The 19,417-nt window shown below is 40.4% G+C and overlaps 1 protein-coding gene across 1 annotated transcript in view; it reads right to left on the bottom strand.

Annotated features, from left to right (window-relative positions):
* CA10 (carbonic anhydrase 10) overlaps positions 1 to 19,417 on the bottom strand; it is a 476,139-nt gene that overhangs the window by 268,212 nt on the left and 188,510 nt on the right. The window contains exon 3 of the mRNA XM_014833914.3: positions 7,796 to 7,938. Coding sequence (XP_014689400.1) covers positions 7,796 to 7,938 — 143 coding nt within the window. The remainder of the gene's footprint in view (positions 1 to 7,795; positions 7,939 to 19,417) is intronic.

Raw genomic sequence — 19,417 nt, 5'->3', positions numbered from 1 at the left:
CACATTATCCATTAACTTCCTGTACTGATTTCACATGTAGTGATTTTACAACAAAACCAGCTCAGCCTAAGTCTGTGCAGGTTTTTATAAATGTGTACCTGAGAGGAAAGCTTTACCTTTAGGCCTACTGAATTTCAACCTTTTGGATTGGGAATACTGGCGAGGTGGCTCTGAGTTCTTACTTCTTATTCTGTCATCCAAAGAATTGCAATCTCAGCATAGATGTCACTGATTTGCATGTGAATATTAGTCTCTTTGACAGAGAAACTCAAGTGGGAGGTAAGTTGTGTGTTCTTGCTAACAGCAACAACATCTCTGACGGCAGCTACTATGTTCTGAAGGTTTGTGTCGTCTCAAAACTCATATGTTGAAATCCTAAACCCCAAGTTGATGGTATGAGGATGTGGGGCCTTTGGAAGATGATTAGGTCATAAAGGCAGAGTCCTCATCATTGGGCCTAGTGCCCTTATAAAAGAGGCCCAGAGAGCTCCCTAGCCCCTTCTACCATGTGAGGACATAGCAAGAAGGTGCCAGCAATGAACAGGAAGAGGGCTCTCGCCAGAACACGAATGTGCCAGGGCCTTGATCTTGGACTTCCCAGCCTTCAAAACTGTGAGAAACAAATTTATGGTTCTTCATAAGCCACCCAGTCTGTGGCAGTTTGTTACAGCAGCCTGAATGGACTGAGACAGCAGCTAACAATTGTGGAGCATTTTCTTCTCTGCCGGTCTCTGGCCCAATAACTTGCATTATAACCTGCCTACCAAGTGCATTATTTCATATAATTCCCTCCAACACAACCCTGCGAGGTGGGTACCATTATGATCTCTCTTTTATGAATGAGGAAACTGAAGCTGAGAGAGGTTAGGCCTCTTGTATCTAGGTGGCTGGTGGCAAAGCTAAAATTCAAACCCATATCAGAACACCCGTGGACATCTATTCTCCCACAAATGGAGGTCGGCCTTGTCTACTGTCCCTCTTTCCTTTAACCATAACTTTAAAAGACGTTCTCATCCTTCAAGATAACTTTTGCCCTGTAAGAAACATAGGAAGTCTCAACTCATTCTGGGCCTTAGTCTCTCTGAAACCATCTTGACAGGTTACTTCCTCTTTCGTCCTCCTCCTTGGCTATAAGCCCTTTCTCTCACATCTCTTATACACCATTTAAAAACATTATTTCTCGCAAAACTCCCTGTGCAGCCACTCACATATCTTTAGCTCCTACCAGTTCCTTTTTTGGTATCATCATTTGTAATTGTATTACCATAATTTCGGTTTTAAGAGCTTCCCAATCCTCTAGAGTTATCTTCCACGAGGCAATAAGATCATATCTATTTTAACTACGATATTTCAAAAATCTGCCTTTTGAAGGCATTTTGAAGTCCGACAATGCTTAGCATTTCTTTTTAACCTTGGCTACTATATTTTCTAAGTTAGCACATCCACTTTCTCCCAGAGTTTTACTGTCCATTCCATATCACCAAACTGCTTTTCCTTGTTGGTTAGAACTAAATCCAAATAAAGAGACCCTTTGTTACTTCCTTCTGAGAAAGGATATTATCAACACAGCAAGTCAAGAAATTTATCAAACCACAAAATACAGATGAGTAAGAGTTGCACTCACTTCTTCATCAGCTCTTAAAGACCTACTTTATCCCACAAATACACATAAAATTATATGTAGCATCCCCATACCAGAGATTCAGTGTAAATATCCCTGGTATTTAAAGACAGCTAATGAGTTCCAAGTGGGTAAGAATACTTATCTATGAAAGCTTCATATCAGTTATCCAACTAAAATCAGCACCACAGCAACAGATTTAGATGGCAAAATGGATCTATCCTTACCTATTCTTTCACCCTTCTACACGTGGAGCCAGAACATCTGACGTTTAAAGACCCTCCTGCAAACAATATTTCATTCTATCTACCTTTTTATGCTAGCCCATATTCTAGGACCTCCAAACAGCCTGGTTCAAGGAACCCAACTTCTTACCCCTGATAAAAATTAATGCCAAAATGATTGATTTATTAATCAATCATTTTATTGCTTCCTTAGTATCTATTCTATTATCTCAATAATTATTTAAATCAGTTACTGACATTTAACTTCTGTGTGTCTATATTTTCTCCCCCAATATATCATAAATTCCTTGAAGGAACATAAATGCTTCACTCATAAAATGTTTCAGAACATAGCAATGCAGACGTGTCATGAATTGCAATGATTAATTGTGGTCAACTAAATTTTGTCATCAAGTTCATGGGGAAATTTAAAAATAGAGTAGTGAGGGCTGGCCCCGTGGCCGAGTGGTTAAGTTCGCGCGCTCCGCTGCAGGCGGCCCAGTGTTTCGTCAGTTCGAATCCTGGGCGCGGACATGGCACTGCTCATCAGACCACGCTGAGGCAGCGTCCCACATGCCACAACTAGAAGAATCCACAACGAAGAATACACAACTATGTACCGGGGGGCTTTGGGGAGAAAAAGGAAAAAATAAAATCTTAAAAAAAAAAAAAATAGAGTAGTGATAAGATTTTAAGCACCAAACCAATTCACATTCCTTATTTTCTTAAATTTATTTCAACCATATTTCAGGGAAAGTAGAATACTTGAAAATTAGTTTCTAGAGACAGGTTGTGTTCATAGCAAGGTGACTTTTCATCAAGGGACTTTCTCATATTTTTCCCACCTTGAGTCAAAGCAACTTTTGACTAATTCCACATAAACCCTTTCCTTGGTAATCAAGGATAGCTTTGGTTCAATTCAAATCAACCAGCCCCATCATAGATAACCTCAAGGGTATAAAATGAAAATATGAAAGCACATTATTTTGAGGAGCTCTTAATCCAAGAGGAGGGAGACAAGGCAAATAAGACTAATATACTATAAGCCAAGGTTCAGGGCCTAAAAGAAACATAAGCAAGGTACTTAAGAAGCCAAATGAAGAGAGCTTTCACCATCAGCTAAAGAGATCAAGAGGAGTTTCACGGAGGAGGCAGCATTGGAGCCATAGACGCTGAATAATAAAAAGGTAGGGACTGAGGGTGCTAGGTACATGGAGTGAAGCCTATGCTGTGGCCAAAGCACAGATCACAAGGGAAAGGCGAGACACACCTAATTAAAAATAAAGTATTACAATCTCACTGAGAACAAAAGGTACTCATAAAGCGTAAGAGGGGTAAGACTCTGGAAAGGAGATCTGGGGAAGTATTACAAGGGCTGTGAATGCCAGACTGAGGCATTTGTACCTAATTTCATAAGTGATGATGAGTTTTATTACCTCTTATTCATTTCACGGGAAATGTGGAAATGGGCTCGTGTTGGATACCTTCCGTTTGCACCTTCAGATCTGTCTTCACCTTTCTCTGCGGCCTGCAGGCTGGCTTACAGAGACTGAGTCCACAGGCTCGCTGGTCTCTGAGTTTCTCCCAATGGAGCCTTGCAGAGGCGGGGAGGGAAGGCAGTGCAATTGGGGTCTTTATTCCCCAGCTCTATCCCTGTGGGTTGCTCTGGGCTGGCTACTTCCCTTGCTGAAGGTGTTCCTACATTCAGCAAATCAGAAGTCAGAAATCAATTTTGCTGGGCTAAAACCAAGGTTTCAGCAGGGCTGTGTTCCTTCTGGAGGTTCTATGGAAGAATCCACTTCCTTGCCCTTTTCATGTTCTGGAAACTGGCCGCATTCCTGGGCTGGCGGCCCCTCCTCACTATGACCTCTGCTTCTGTTGTCACATCTTCTCTCACTCTGACTCTTCTGCCTCTGTCTTTTCCTTATAAGGACCCTGTAATTACAAGGGGCCCACCTGGATAGTATAGAATAATCTTTCCATTTTAAGATCCTTAACTTGATCACATCTTCAAGATAGCTTTTGCCATGGACGATAACATATTCACAGGTTCTGGGGATCAGCATGTGGATAGCTTTAGGAAGGGACATTATTCTATCTACCATATATGCCAACCCTAAGTATTTTTTTTCGCCTAAAATGGAGAGATAAGTTAAACGATAAGTATTTTTCAGATTATTAAATTAATGCAAGCTTGTTGGAGAAAATCTGGACATTTAGAAGAGTAGAAAGAAAACACTATTACCCTTAATCCCCGTCTTTTCTATGTAGTTCACAGGCACTCTTTAAACAAAATTGAGATCATTAAGTGGATGATTTTAGATCCTACCTTTTACATTTAACATGTCATGAGCAATACCCATGTCCTTAACTGCTGAGATGTCCATTTTATTAAAAGAGCTAGAAGATGAAGGATGCCAAAAGTAATTTTTGGTTAAAATGGCAGAATCAGCAAAAGATTTTAGACTCAGTTTTCATATTTTTTTTCTTCTTTTGGATATTTTAGATCAGCAGACAGGTTACCCATGTACCACATTTCCTCCATGAAAGCTCAACTCACCTCTTAATCCACACCCCTCCTTAATCCACATCTGTATCAGGAATGTTCCAGGCAAATATCTAGAGGAATTACCGTACCCCGAAATGATCAAGTGAGGCTATTCATATTTTGCTGTGGGGGAACATTCCCACTCTATATCTTTATTTTCAAATTACCAAGAAGCTAACTTACGTGACTAGCCATGAAAATACACAAACACATCACGTACACTCACTTTGGTGTGAGGAAAAAGACAAAGAAGGTCAAAATACATGTGAATCTGTACAAGTTCAATGGCTAACAAGGGTCTCTATCTTTAAAATAGCCAGTCAGGCTTGAATTGAGCTTAAAACACCAGTTATGTTATAATCCAATTTCCCAAAGATAGAGACTTTAAATGATCCGAGACCACAGAGGAAGAACATCTCCACCCGCCCCCTTTAGATTCCTGAGTTGATCTAGTAGTTTTATCTAGAATAGATTAATTAGCTCCAAGATTTAAACAAAAAACTATCTAGCCTATTGGGAGTCAAGTTTAATGGGATCAAGAATGGAATATTGGTTCCCAGGTAGGATGCTTAGATCCATATGCAACCCAACCTTAAGCGAATGTTGTTTGCAAAGGACAATTATTTTGGATTTTGTCCTTAAGAGTCCTGTGTGTCAGATATGAACAAGTGGATAAAAAGTCTTCTCCTTCAAGACGAAAAACAAACATTGCTTAAAAACTACCATTGAAAAGAAGCAACTTAAAAGGTAAAAGACATCTCATTGTTCAAGTAAAATGAATATCCTTGATTCTATTCGAGACACAGTATGTTTTGATTCTCTTATTATTCTTTGTATTCTTGGGTTCAGGTTGAATTGCAGCCCCAGCTCATGCTAAGAAAACCCTTTAATTCATCATCTGAGCCCTATGCCAGGTCAAACACATTGAATCAAACTCAGTACTGCAAGTCAGGGGTTTGTGCATAAGGTACATTTAAACACGGGCAAGAATAATGCCCACAGATAAAAATGTGACATAAAATACACAATGACTGGGATGCATTTCACATGCTGGTACCCTGCTGATCTCAGACTTCAAAATGTGGCACCTTGCCCAAATTCTACAAAACCTCCCAGTCTTTCAGCATGGTTTTTAAACCTTTTGAGTTGGCTATCTATGTCTTCAAGGCAAAACAAAATTCAGAGCAGGAATATGCATCCTCACTTCCAAAATAAGTCTCCAGGGCATCAAACACCACCTTTAAAAAGCTTGCACGCACGATTCAGCTATTGTCCATCAAGTGTAGGCATCTCATTACCAGTTAGTTTATCCTACTACCATCTATATTTTATTTTTCACCTTTCACAAATGCCACGGAAACCATCAGACAGTTCTCAGCTCTTCAAACAGCTGACAACACAAATCATGCCAGTTATAAATATTTACATCGTCAAAAGTAAATGTTTCCAAAATTCCAAACTCCAATGCATTTGAAAATTGATTTGGATCAGGTACACTTTACCGAATTGGAAATATTAAAAAAAAATCACTTGTCAACAACAAAAAACACCAAAGCAAAACATAACATATGAGTGATTTTTAACACCATGCTATCTCCTAGGCTGTTCTTTCCCACTAAGTTTTAGGGAGAAGCTGTCGTGAAATTAGTTTTTCCTCTTGTACATCAACATCTTCCTCTAAGATGGTCTAATGGAAAGTGAAAATTACATATCCATTATTTGTGTTAGCTTTTGTCCTTTCCCATCACACTCTCAATGTATCCTTTTCCTAAAAAATGCTTCAAATGTTTGCCATAACTCTTAGAAAATTCCAGTTCCTTAACATGGCCTCAGGATCTGGCCTCTGCCTTCTTCTTCCATCCTCACCTCCCCACCACCTCCTCTTTGGTCTCTGTGCATCAGCTTTGCTGGCCATCTTTCAGGTAATTTCTGGAACTTAGCTACCACCTCTCATTCTGCTTTGGGCTTTACTGCTTTTCCCTTTGCCTAGAATACAATGATTCCCACCATCAATCTCCAAAATAGAAAGAATGACTGAATATTTAGTCAAACCTGCAAATTGCCCTTCTTAAATACTGGTTGGTAAACCTATCCATGCTCGTAACTTGACTTGGATGATTCACCTTTTCAGAGAGAGTTGTATGTAGAACCCACATCAAATTCCTTTTAGGGTTTGTAAAAAGAAAACTGCCAATGGAACAGTAATTAGGCTAGGTTAGTTTACTATGGAATCAGAGTAATAAACTACATGAGCTATATAGGACCTTTCTAGAAAAATGCTTCCCATGTCATATTTACATCAGCACCCAAATACTACAGAGTGAAATAGTCTCAAGCACATGCAAGGTCTTTTAAAACCTGCCTTGTGACCTGAGTCAAGGTCACTAACAACACTTTGATGAGTCATTAGACTTTTTTGTTTTTGTGACAGTTACGTGATAGGGAAAAATATATTCTAATATATCAGGAGGGAAAAAAATTACTTACAAACTTGTGGTAAACATGGCGAGCAGACTGCATAAGTGGAGGAGAGAGCAGAGCCCAAGAAACCCAACCCTGGAGAATCAGCCGCCAGCAGTAACAAAAGTTCTCCATAATTTTAAGACCAATTTCTTGCACACAAATGATTTTCCATTCCTCTTGAGTTCACAACAGCTAAATCACCTTCAAACACAATTTTCTGGGTGTGTGTTTTTTCCATCTTCAACAATCTACTCAACGGTAAACGCTAGCCAAATAGAAATGAACAAGCACAAGAAATGCTGGATTCCAGTGATGAGAAGACCCCGCGAGCATTATGTCCTTGCACAAATTAAGGAGGAGTGCATCATGAGGGAGGAGAGGGAAGGAGGGACATCGGTGTGAGAGTCACAAAGCATAGCTCAGATCTCTGTGCAGGAGCTAGGAGTCTTAGCCAACAAGACACCCCTAGGAAGATTAATTATTGATTTTCTTATAAATCATCTAAGGTGATTTTTGTTTGTTTGTTTTTCCTTCCAGAATGATAAACATCTGATTTTACTTTTGTTAAAAAATTTTTTCACTTTCTTGAGGTTCAAAGAAGGCCCAGCAAAGAGGTTTCTGAGAGGAAGGATTTCCCCAGCATGATAGGCGGGTGGGGACAACTGTGTTTTCTGACCTTCGTGAGGTACCAAAGGATAAGACCTCAGGCAACCTCCAGGGGGTACAAAATAATTAGTAGCAGGAGGGTTTGACTAGCTATGGAGAAACAGCACAATTTAGACAGAATTATAATTTGTTGGCAGTAGGCCTGAGGTCCGTGACACTGCTCCTAGGTAGAAAGATAAATTCATCACAGAGAGCAAGGCCCGGAGAACTCGCTTTCAGAATTAGCATCTCCCCCATCCTCAACTTTACAATGGAAGCAACATGGCTGCTTACCTTCCTTCCCCCGGTGTTGATGCGCAGGGGCGTCAGAAAGGGGTCGAAGATCATGTGACTGGTCTCTATGTTGACTGGTGACTGCCGTTTCCCCACAGAGCAAAGATTCCAAGCTGAGTTCACCAATCCCCAGAAAGAAGGAACTAGAAACAAAAAGAAATTGTAGAATCAGGCTGGGTAGGAGGTAAAAAGAGCTATGGCACAAAAGTAGTAAAATCAAAGAGAGCCACCCAAGGTTTTCCACCTATAGAGATTCTTGAGTGTTGCTACGGTGTTTTCCTGGCCTGAATCTTAGTCAATTTCTCTAAGTCCTACATTCACAATCTCTTAAGATCAGATTTTCTTGTTTCAGATAGATTCATCCTGCAATCTCTTTGATGAGTACAGTTAGCATTAATGCCTTCATGGGAGCCTTAACAGTCCAGCCAGATCATCTTTGTAACATGTCTGAGATACACCAAATATTTAGCAATTCCTGAGTTGATGCTCTGCTTTCCCATTTGGCAGGAATGATGTGAGAATCAACCTTGTCCTACATAGAAGAAAGTGGCATTCGACATACACCAGGCATTATTCTGTGGATTGTCCAAACCAAAGTAAGGGAGTAAATTATTTTTATGGCCCCCAATCAATGCCAGACTGGAGCTTGGCAACTTGACTTTGTCTCTGTTTAGTCCAGCAGTGTGTCATTAACCTAATGTACCAGGCAGCTGAAGAGTGTGTTCATTTGATAGGAAGGAAAAAATGACACTGAGTGCTGAACACAAATATCCAAAGGGAAATCGGCTACTCATTTTCAGTGTCACATTAAAATAAATTTCTACAGCAATTTCCAGTCCTACTTTCCTTTGTTTAAGAAAGTTAGCAGAGCAGCAGAGAGCCAATCTACTAACTTTATGAAGATCAGAGACTGTATTGTTAGCCTTTTCCTGCCCCTCTCAGAATTGCCATTGAGGCTCTGGATCCATGTGTCCTCCTTATGCCCCTGAGATTACATGGCCATCATTCACTCATCCATCCACAGCATCCATCACCAGCATAGCGAGTTCCTATCGTGGGTCCAGCCCTGAGTTAGGCTGAATTGCAAGGAAGAGAGATGAGCATTAGAACATGACCACTAGGGACAGAGGGTGAGGTTAAGTCAGTGTGTTACAAGACTCTAGATGGGGGCACCGAACCCTGCAGCAGCGGAAGTGGAACCAGGGAGTCATTCCTAGAGGAGATGAGCCTAACAAGCAAGTCACAACCCACTCAAATGTACCTGTCCTCTCAGGGACTCAAATTTAATACAGCCTTTACTTTACAGCAGCTATTATTCCTGCCCATATCATGGATGGAAAAAACTGAGGCAAGGGAGGAGTTTGGCAAACACTTGGCAAAGATACTGTATAAGAGACCCATAATCCAGGAGAAGAATTGTGCTAGATTGTTTGTCTAGTCGCATCTAAACTCAAAATTCTATGACTCTTTTATTTGTTATAGGCAAGTGTTAGGCAAAAATGGGAGGAGAACTAAAAACAAGTTCCTTACATTCCTTGAAGAATGCTTTAACACCGAAATAATACAGGCTTCATTGTGAAATATGGAAATACCTAATTTGGTTTAACACATGCCAGTAAGCCTCTAGTGGCTCCATTCCCTTTAAAGAGTTTGCATTGGCTTTCCAGCCACAACTGATTTACAAAATGGCAGCAATGGCCAGAGCTACAGAGGGAAAAAGAGAAGGAGGAGGAGTGGAAGGAAAAACAAGTATATGTGCTTCCATGGCACTCTCATTTCCGATCCTTATCTAAGCTATGTTATCACCGAAAGTCACTTAACATCTTTAGAAGGTACCACACCCTAGCAAAATTATAACATTTAAAGGAAGTGCTCGCATTAAAAATGTGTTTTAAAAAATGTAAACTTCCGTCTTCTCTAAGTTGCTCTTTTTAAATCACTGACTTAATCGTATACTTATTCCTCAATCATTTCAAGTTTACTATGAAAAGAAAGCCTCCGAAAGAGCACGTTTCTACTCCTTTGTGAGTGACGCACATAAACATGGCAGATGTGAGGATGCCAGGGGTAGTCATGACACTGCCACAAATTAGCTGTGTGACCTTAGATAAGTCATTTGTCTCGTAGGCCTTGGTTGGTCTCTATGGCCCCAGTGGTAGGCTGAACAATGGCCCCCCTTTGACGATGTCCACATCCTAAACTCAGAACCCAGAACATGCTACCTTACGTGGTACAAGGTACTTTGCAGAAATGATGAAGTTAAGGATCTTGAGGGGAGTAGATTATCCTGGATTATCTAGGTGGGCCCAACGTAATCACGAGGGTCTTTTTTAAGGGAGAGGTGTAGGAGGGTCAGAGACAGAGAGAAAAGATTTAAGGAAGGAAAGAGGTCAAAGAGGATAGAAGATACTGGCTTTGAAAATGGAGGGAGGGACACAAGCCAAGGAATGCATGTGGTGGCCCCTTGAAGCTGGAAGGAAGTAACAGATCCTCTCCCTAGAACCTCCAGAGGGAACACTGGCTGGTGACACTAATTTTATTAACCCCACAAAACTCATTTTGGACTTCTCACCTCCAGAAATGTAAGATATATTTGTGTTAAGTCACTAAGTTTTGATTATTTGTTATAGCCACAAAAGGAAACTAACACAGCCCTCTTTTATCTTTAAAATTCTGTGAGACAATAACCTCTTTGACAATCAGACCATCTCCGAGGTCTGGGGGGCCTTCTCTGGAAGCCAGCTGCATGATAAATGTAGTTACAGCTGGTGCATATTGCATTTCATCTACTCCCATGAAAATCATTGACAAAAATCATTCCAACCCTACAAATGGATTGCAAGGCTGCTATTATATGGAAGCATGGGTAGGCAGATGCTGCTGTGCCTTCCTAATAAACTTCACACTCCAAAAGTACTCCCACAAAAACACAAACAGCAAAAACTTTATGCGAACATCTGCCTTCGCTTTTCCTGGGCATGGCATTCTTTATGACAAACAGTTTTGGGGTTTTATATCCCCACTTCACTATCAAGGCCTATGTGTCTGCTTCTAACCACCTGCTCAGCCAATTGAGGAAAAATTGAGAAACACTCGTTCCTGCTGAGCTGTGTCCCTCATCAGCTCCACTCCTGAAGGGGTGTCTAAGTTTGTTCAACACTGAATTGCTGGTTCTAAATCAGCCATAAATTAATAGTCTTTCAGAAATGGAAGCCACCCTAGAGATCACCTGATCTAAACCTGTACATGAAATTAAGGCCAGGCAGAGGTAGAGGCAGGGAAGGACAGAGTAAGCACCAGTACCCAAGTCTCAGGATCCCTGGTGCTGCTAGACCTCCACTGCTCTAGTCCCCCAGCAGGCTCCATACATGAGCAGGTTATTGTAGCCAGGGAGCTTCAGAGTTAATGTTGTCATGGTCATTGTAAGACTTTTGCTTCCATTTCTCTTTTGGTAAGTCGAGAGTAACATGAGTTGAGTGCCTATTTTCCAGTGAAAATAAATTTCAAGTCAAAGGTTCAAATCAGACTGCTCTAAATGTGAACCATCCCAATCGAAGTTAGGATTTTTCAAAAACCATATAATTATGGCTGGGTAGAGAAAAGGCTTCAACTCAGGCATGAGGGGATGTGTTTGGGTCTCATCGCTGGGCCCCGAGGAGATCTAATGGGGATGACTGCTCAGGAAGAGCTGCTCCAGGGGTTGTGTCCATGGACCAGCTGGATTGGGCAAGGCTCTAGTCCAGATGAAAGAAGTCACTGATCTTAGAAACTTAGAAAAGTGTTGGGACAATAATTAAGGTGTCACAGTTCGTTCAGAGACCTCAGGTGCCAAATGGACCAGGAATAGGTCTGCAAATGTGGTGTAATCTAGGTTCTAGGGAAATGCTTTAGGAGGAAGGCTGTGAAACCAGGAGGGCATGGAGTGGCCACACTTACTGGGGCATGGGAGTAAGATAGCACATTTTACCTGCAGCGCAAGGCTGGACACAAGAACCAAGCCTTCAAGATTTAGAGTAAGAAACTCTCTCTCTTGATTTGCGCAAAACTCCCATTCATTTCCAAGATTCTGATACTTACCTATCCTCCATATCATTGATCCTTCAGGTTTATAATCCTCCCATGTCCCCCATGGGAGCAGAGATGTTGTTGGAGAAGCCATAGCTTCTATGTATTCTAATAGTATTGCTTCTATTTCCAAATTTAGAGAATCATTGCTGAATTGTTTTTCTTTTAGTTTCCATGGCTGTCCAACAAATCCAATTTTTAAACTTTCTGTCATTTTTTAAAGCATTAGTTATTATGGCTTATTAGCTAACACTGTGTTTTTTTCTGGCTTGACTGATACAACTTATTGTTGAGAAAAAAATGTAAATAAAGTAAAATTAAGTGAGAATCACTCTAATTAATGGACAACTGGTCAGAAAATGTTTGAATGGCATCATCCCTGGCATCCTTTTCACACAATCTTCTAATTTACATATAAACTAGAACACACAACAGACCTGGATATTTTTGCAAATTAATTCTCACAGAGCCTAAACAATGGAACTTAACTGCTGCATCACAGCTATGTGTTATCTTGCCAAAACATTTCCCCACAGCAAGGCTGTCATTGTTACCATAAACCATAAATCCCAAACGGTCTCTTGGCTCTGGGTCCAGTGAACTATGAAAGATGCTCAGTGACTGATTTCAGCTGCTTAAAACACGAGCCTTGGAAAATCCAAAGCAAAACCTATCAGTGCTTGTTCAAAACCAGTGAAACAAAAAAGCTCAAGTTTAGTTTATTAACACATCATGGTAACCCCCAGACAAAACAAAAACGTTCTCACCAAAGCAAGAAATAGGTCAGGAGAGTAAGAAGTCAGAGGAATTAAGTCTGAAAGGGAGGGCTAAAATTTGCCTTCATGACATTTTCATCCTAGAGAAGATGCTCCAAAGTCAGTGTGCACTTTTAGGCATCTTCCCTATTCACTTGTCCTGAATTGTCATTTGTCTTCTCAGCAGAATTTGCAGAGACCCTGCTGTTGTGGGCAAGAGTTTCGGCACTGGGAATTAATTTATATGGCTTACGTGAATTTGCTAAATCTTATCGGAACAAGACAAACTCAATTAAAAAGTGTTTACCAGACAGTCTTTGATGTGCCAGGCATTAGGCTTGACACTGAGAATTCAAGCAGCAAATATTTAATGAGGACCCACTATGCGCCAGGCACTGTCATCAGTTCTTGGAAGTCAGTAATGAATGAAACAGATATGGTTCCTGCTCTCATGGATCTTACAGTCTAGGGGGAATATGAGAGAGAATGTTTATCTCCAGGTTTCTACACATATATCTATGCAATTAGAACTTTTGGTAAGCATGCTGTAGAGACAATTAAGATGGTAATGAATTACAGAATAAGCACGGATGGGGAGATAATCTAGATAGAACAGTCAGGGATAATTTCTCTGGGAGTGACATCTAGTAGACCCTGGAAGGACTGAGAGGAGCTGGTCCTGAAGAACAGCAGGGGAGAGGGTGTCTAGGGCAGAGGAGAGGAGCAGGTATTGGCAGAGAAGAACCCGCTGTGTTCAAAGAACCGAGAGGAAGCCAGTTAACTTGAACCTGATGAAGCAGACGAGAAGAAAAGCGAGATGAGATGAGGTTGTCTAGGTGGCTGGGGGACAGATGTTTCAGGCCACAGAGAGGAGTTTGCATTTTACTTTAATGTATTAGAAAGCCACTGAGAGTTTTAGGCAAGGGAGTACCATGTCTGATTTATGAATTAAAAGCATGTATCTGCCTTGGCTGGAATACAGCCAAGAGTGAGCTTGATTATCCTTGGAGTAGTTTGAGTGGGAAAAGAATTGGTTCCCAAGCAACAGTTGGGTTTTTATGTGAGTTTAATCCTATTGCTTTGGGTTTGTTTAAATTCTATCTCAAAGGCAGAACTAATTGAATGTTTTAAAAACTATTCTCTTCAACATATGTGCCAATAAAACAGCATTTTCCAGGATCCAACCAGTACTTTACAAGTCACATTTGAAGCAAGGACTATTTTCAGGAAGAGACTCAGCTAAGGGAATCGTTTTTTTGTTTTGTTTTCAACCAATAAACTAAGTCCCCAACTTTTTGGCCGAAGGAAAGCAAATGAAAGTTGAGAAAATGAATACTGGCATAAAACATATCTTTGGTGAATTCAATCTTACAAATAAAGCCTTCCACTTCAATATAGCAATCTCTACTTTAGGCTTAGAAAGCACATGAATACATTTTAAATAAGAACTCATATCTTTCCTTTGCTCTTTTCCTCACCAACGCTGATTTACTGCCCCTCTTCCTATTCTCAATTGTAATAAATCTCTACTTTGAGTCATTATTAATGAGCATGTTTAAAATGCCCACTGCTGCAGGCTTTGGGCACCTTTCTGGTTTCAGATTTATTTCATAGGGGGAATTGGCTTTGAATCACTCCTTTGCTGCCGGATTCTTCGTCCATTGCTGGGACTCTGATTCCTATCACATGAAGTGCCTCTAACTAGGGCTTCCCGTTCTCTCACTTGGGGACCTCTCAGGGGTTATAAATATCCAATTTAACACATAATCATTAATTTGTGCATTCATCAAAAAAAATTAATGGAACCTCTCCAATGAACCAGATAAAAAGTGCCCCCACTCTTAAGGACATCCTGTATGGCGAGAAGATAAGCAAAATAACAGATAGTTACAATAAAATATGATAAATGCTATAATTAAGGTGTGTGCATATTAAAGCTTAAATGTAGACAGGGGAGTAAACTGACCCTGACCGTTTTTTCAAGTGTTAGGGTAAGTCTTCCCAATAGAGGAGATATTTGAGTTCAGTGTGAATGCACGAATACAGGCCGCAAGCCATAAAAATCTTATAACTAGTTCAAAGACTAAAGTTTTTCCTCACATGGAGAGATATGCTGCTCCTAGCAACCAAGATGAATTATCATTGGAATCTGAGTAATTATTATGCAGGGAGAATTTAAGTCACTGGATCTTCTGACTTATTATGCAGGAGAAAGATCATGAGCTACCATAACCTCACCATGGAACCCTGAGCAGATGGCAAACATGGGGATAACAGTCACTTCACAGATTTGTTGGGAAGATTAAGTGAGAACATGTTTATAAAAGGTCTGGCATAATGTCGTTTCTATAATAAAAATCCAATGAATGTTGGAGAAGGAATCGAGTGCTGCAGGATGGAGAACGGGGTGGCCACCAAGACTGTGATTCCGCCACTGGTGCATTCCAGAGATGACAAGGGTGAAGGATCTAAGCAGGAGGAGGAGGAGAGGCAGCTTTCAGATGCCCACACAACCCAACCTGGCTTCAGAGCAGGGAGCAGTCTAGGTCACAGGATGGCCGCTTCATTTCACACTTTTAACGAGCCGTGTACAATTATTTCTTGGATCCATAACTCTCTGTGTCTGGATGAATGGAAGGAGTAAGCAGCGAGATGGGTCACTCATGATGGCTTTCATGCGAAAGAAAATCAGTTTAATTTAGCTTTCGGAAGTTGTTGGATATTTGTTTGTCCAGCAGCTTCATCTCCTGTTTGTGCCTGGTTCCAATGTAGTGACTGGGTTGCATACCCCAAAACACATCATCTGAGGGTGAAGAGAAAGGAAGGAAGGGAGAGTTTTCATTTGCTGATCATCCACCGTAACAAGCTCTGTGCTAGAAACTTAATATATCTTATCTTGCTTAATCTTCTTCACAATTCTCTGAGATAATGTTATCATTATTTTATAGACAAGAAAAATAAGACAAAAAGGTTATGTGACTTTCCAAGGTCACTTGGCCAGTAAATAAAGGAAGTAGAATTTTGAGACCAGTTCCTTTCTTTAAAGCAAACAACCAGACAGACCAACAAATGAAGTAATGCACGTGTGGAAACATGTGAAAGAATACATAAGTGTATAAAGCAAGAGGTGATCATCTCATGCTCCCTCCTTCCAGTGACAGCCCTGAGGTAATCAGTGTGAATAGTTATGAGGCATCAGTCAGCTCAAATAAACACATCCAAATACATATACAAACCTTTAGAGAGGTTCTATTCACAAAACTACTTTCTGTTTCAAGTAACCATATGCCATGAATGCCCTCCTGTCAGTCCTTCACAGAGCCACACATTCATGTACAACTACAGAGCTTCCATTGTGTGAATGCACCCTACTCTTCCCAACCAATCCCTAAATGAAAGACATTAAGGTTATTTCCATGGGATTTTACCACGAAAATCAATGCTGCACTAAATAGCCTTGAACTTAGACTTTTTCATACTAGTGCTTTCATTTCAGTAGGAAAGATTCCTAAAGGTAGTATTGTTTAGTCAAGGTATGCACACACTTTCTTTTAATAGATGCTGCCAGGTTACTCTAAAAGACACTGGCAGTACCTAAGAATATTTATGCTCCTATCAGCTAAGTGTGATATGTCCATTTCCCCATAATCTTCATAGCACTGGATGTTATTTATTTATTTGTTTATTTATTTATGGCAATCTAACAGGAAAAATGGGATTTTGCTGATTCAATTTGCATTTCCTAACTACTGCCAAGCTTGAGCATCTTCTCATAATGCTCATTAGCTATGTGCATTTCTCTTCTGATCATATTCTTCATGTATTTTTCTCTAGGTTACTTTGTTTTTAGTATAAATTTTGGCTGTCATTTGAATTGTAGAAATATTAAGCATTTGTAATGTGCTATAAACATTTTCTCCTAATCTATTATTTAGCTTTTAACCTCATTTTTGGTATTTTGCTATATAGGGATTTTTACTTTTTATATGGTTGGATTTATTGATCTTTTTCCTATAAGGTTTCTGGATTTCCTCTGTTATTTAAGCTTGCATCTCCAACTACAGATTACATAAATATTTTCCTAAATGTTCAAAAAATATTTTTGTGGTTATACTTTTTACAATTTGATTTTTGTGTGTGTGTGTGTGAGGAATATTCGCCCCGAGCTAACATCCATTGCTAATCCTCCTCTTTTTTTTTTTTTTTGCTGGAGAAAGATTAGCCCTGAGCTGACATGTACCAGTCTTTCTCTACTTTGTATGTGGGATGCCTCCACAGCATGGCTGATGAGTGGAGTAGGTCCATGCCCGGGATCTGAACCCACAAACCCCGGGCTGCTGCAAGTGGAGTGCATGGAACTTTAACAACTTGGCCACAGGGCTGGCCCCCTATAATTTGATTTTTTAAATCCAGCAGAGATTAATTCATATATGCTATGACACAGGAGTCTAAGATTTTTTCTCAGATAGAAAGTGAATATGTCGGCATTATTTATTACATAAACCATCTTTCCCCAACAAATTGAATGTTACTTTTACCACATATTAAGTTTCCATATACACATTAGACTTGCTTCCAGTCTTTCTAGATTGTGCCACCTCTTTGTATATTCTTGTGTCAGTGCCATATTGTTTCCAGTATAGTAACATTTATGGTAATTTATAAGATCAAGCTTCTGGATCAAAAAGCCTGCTCTGTTTTCCTGTTACCTCTGTGGGACTATGAATGCCTGAGCTCCAGGGAAACCTGCTAGGATTAGTGACTCCAGGAACTTAACACAGATATAGTATTCTTGGGGAGACCAGATCTTTAGGGGTTATCTGGCCTATCCTCACATCTTCAAGTAGTTATGTACTTGAATCACACATGAGAGAGAGGACAGTGCACACCCCTTTCCTCAGAAAGCACTAAAAGTGTACACACTCAGAGAAGCTCCAAAGTTGAGTCCTTGGAAGACAGAACAACGTGATGGAACTAGCATGGTATTCAGGGCCAGCAGAACCAGGTTCAGGTTCTAATAACAGTCACACTTACTGAGTGCTTACCATGTATTGACCACCATCCCAGGTATTTTCTATTCACTAGCTCATTTAATCATCTAGCAGGAAGACCTTGTTATTATCCTGCTTCTTATAGGATGTTGTAGGAATCTGAGGCATAGAGATGTTAAATAATGTCCCAAGGTTTAAACAAACAAACAGAAAACAACTAGCAAGTGGTGAAGTCAGGATTCAAGACTCAGGCTGTCTGGCCCAGATCCTCGATCTTAACTCCTGTATTTTTCTTCCTTCCTGTCCTGGTGCACGCGCTTGACCAAAACATGTTTTCTCTTGAGCTTCAGTCTTATTTGTAAAACCGGGACATAAGAAGATACGCTTCGCTGGATACTTGTGTCCATCTAACTGACAGTGAAAATTAAAACAACAAAAATAGCAACAACCGTCACAGTCAGTTCCATTTACTGACCAAGTCATGGATTATGCCACTGGTGGTAGACTGGAAAGAGGCCAGCTTTACACCAAATTATTCATAACTGTTGTCCTCAAAGATGGGTCTTATTTGTCCCATTTTATAGATGAGGAACGGAAGCTCAGAGAGTTGAGTAACTTTCCAAGGATATTTAGCTAGTACATAGCTGAGCTGGGGATCTGAACCCAAGTCTAACTCCCATCTTCATTCTGCTCTCATCCATTCCTCACAGCCAGCACAGAACTGAGCTGAACTAAGCTGCCAACATTATTTTCTCCGCAATATTTTGCTTTCTCAGAATTCATTTGCCAGTGAATCAGGATCACTTCTTCTTGAGAAACCACAGGAAGGCATAAAACAGCCTAGTTTATGTAGGCATTAAGCCCCGTGTGTCTGTGTTTAAGATTTCGCCTAACAACGGTGTTAGGTATTATCCGATTGTATTTGGGTGGAAATTTTTCTTGCCCCATGTAATTACTGGTGCTTTAGATAAAAATCTGAAATTAGTTTATTGAAGCTGGTAATTGAAACCACAAAGAGAAGAATATCTCAATGCATGTCAATAAACCAGCCCATTAATTATTTCCACCTACTCAACTTCGAAGAAAATGACCAGGTTGATGCCTCTGGATAACCACATGACCCACTTGAAGTTTATATAAAAGCTGCATCCTCTTGGCTTCAAGAAGCGCATATCCACAATGTTGAAACCAGCTGGGACATGAGAATCAAACGCCAGGTAAAAAGCATACAGCCACTGAAAGTAGGCGCTCTTCTTCAGCCTTCAGAAATTCTGAAAGTTCACCAACACAGTATCAGACAACGATTTCCTACAATTTAAACCTCTGGTGGAACAATTTTAAAATGCTGCAAAAGATCTGGATATCTTGGAATACAGTGTCCTGTATCTGCGTGAGTATGTAAACATCTTCCTTTCCCTCTTTCCCCCTAACTCGCACTCTCTCTGTATGTGTGCACAAAATTATCCCCTTATACAAATGTCAAAAGTAGGCAAACGATGACAGTGCCGTAACCCAGATATGTGTGGACATCAGCTGAGCCTCGCCTCACAGCCCATCCCAGCGGCGGGTATTGCAGCCTTCTGCAACTTCTCAATGCGTTCACATTTGTGTGATCCCACAGAAACCTCCAGCTGTTCCAGTCTGTCTTGAGTTTGACATGGATTGAGGGCATTTTCTTTATCATTTGCAAAAATAACAGGCCTCAGTTATCTTCATGGTACATTAGGAGAAATAATCTTCATGCCATCACTGAGCCTTGGGGCCCAAGCACAGCAGAATCAGTCACCAAACAGGGAACAAAAACACACAAA

Source organism: Equus asinus, chromosome 13, assembly GCF_041296235.1.
Source record: "Equus asinus isolate D_3611 breed Donkey chromosome 13, EquAss-T2T_v2, whole genome shotgun sequence".
In the NCBI taxonomy this organism is placed as follows: Eukaryota; Metazoa; Chordata; class Mammalia; order Perissodactyla; family Equidae; genus Equus; species Equus asinus.
This window is presented reverse-complemented; position numbering and strand designations above follow the sequence as displayed.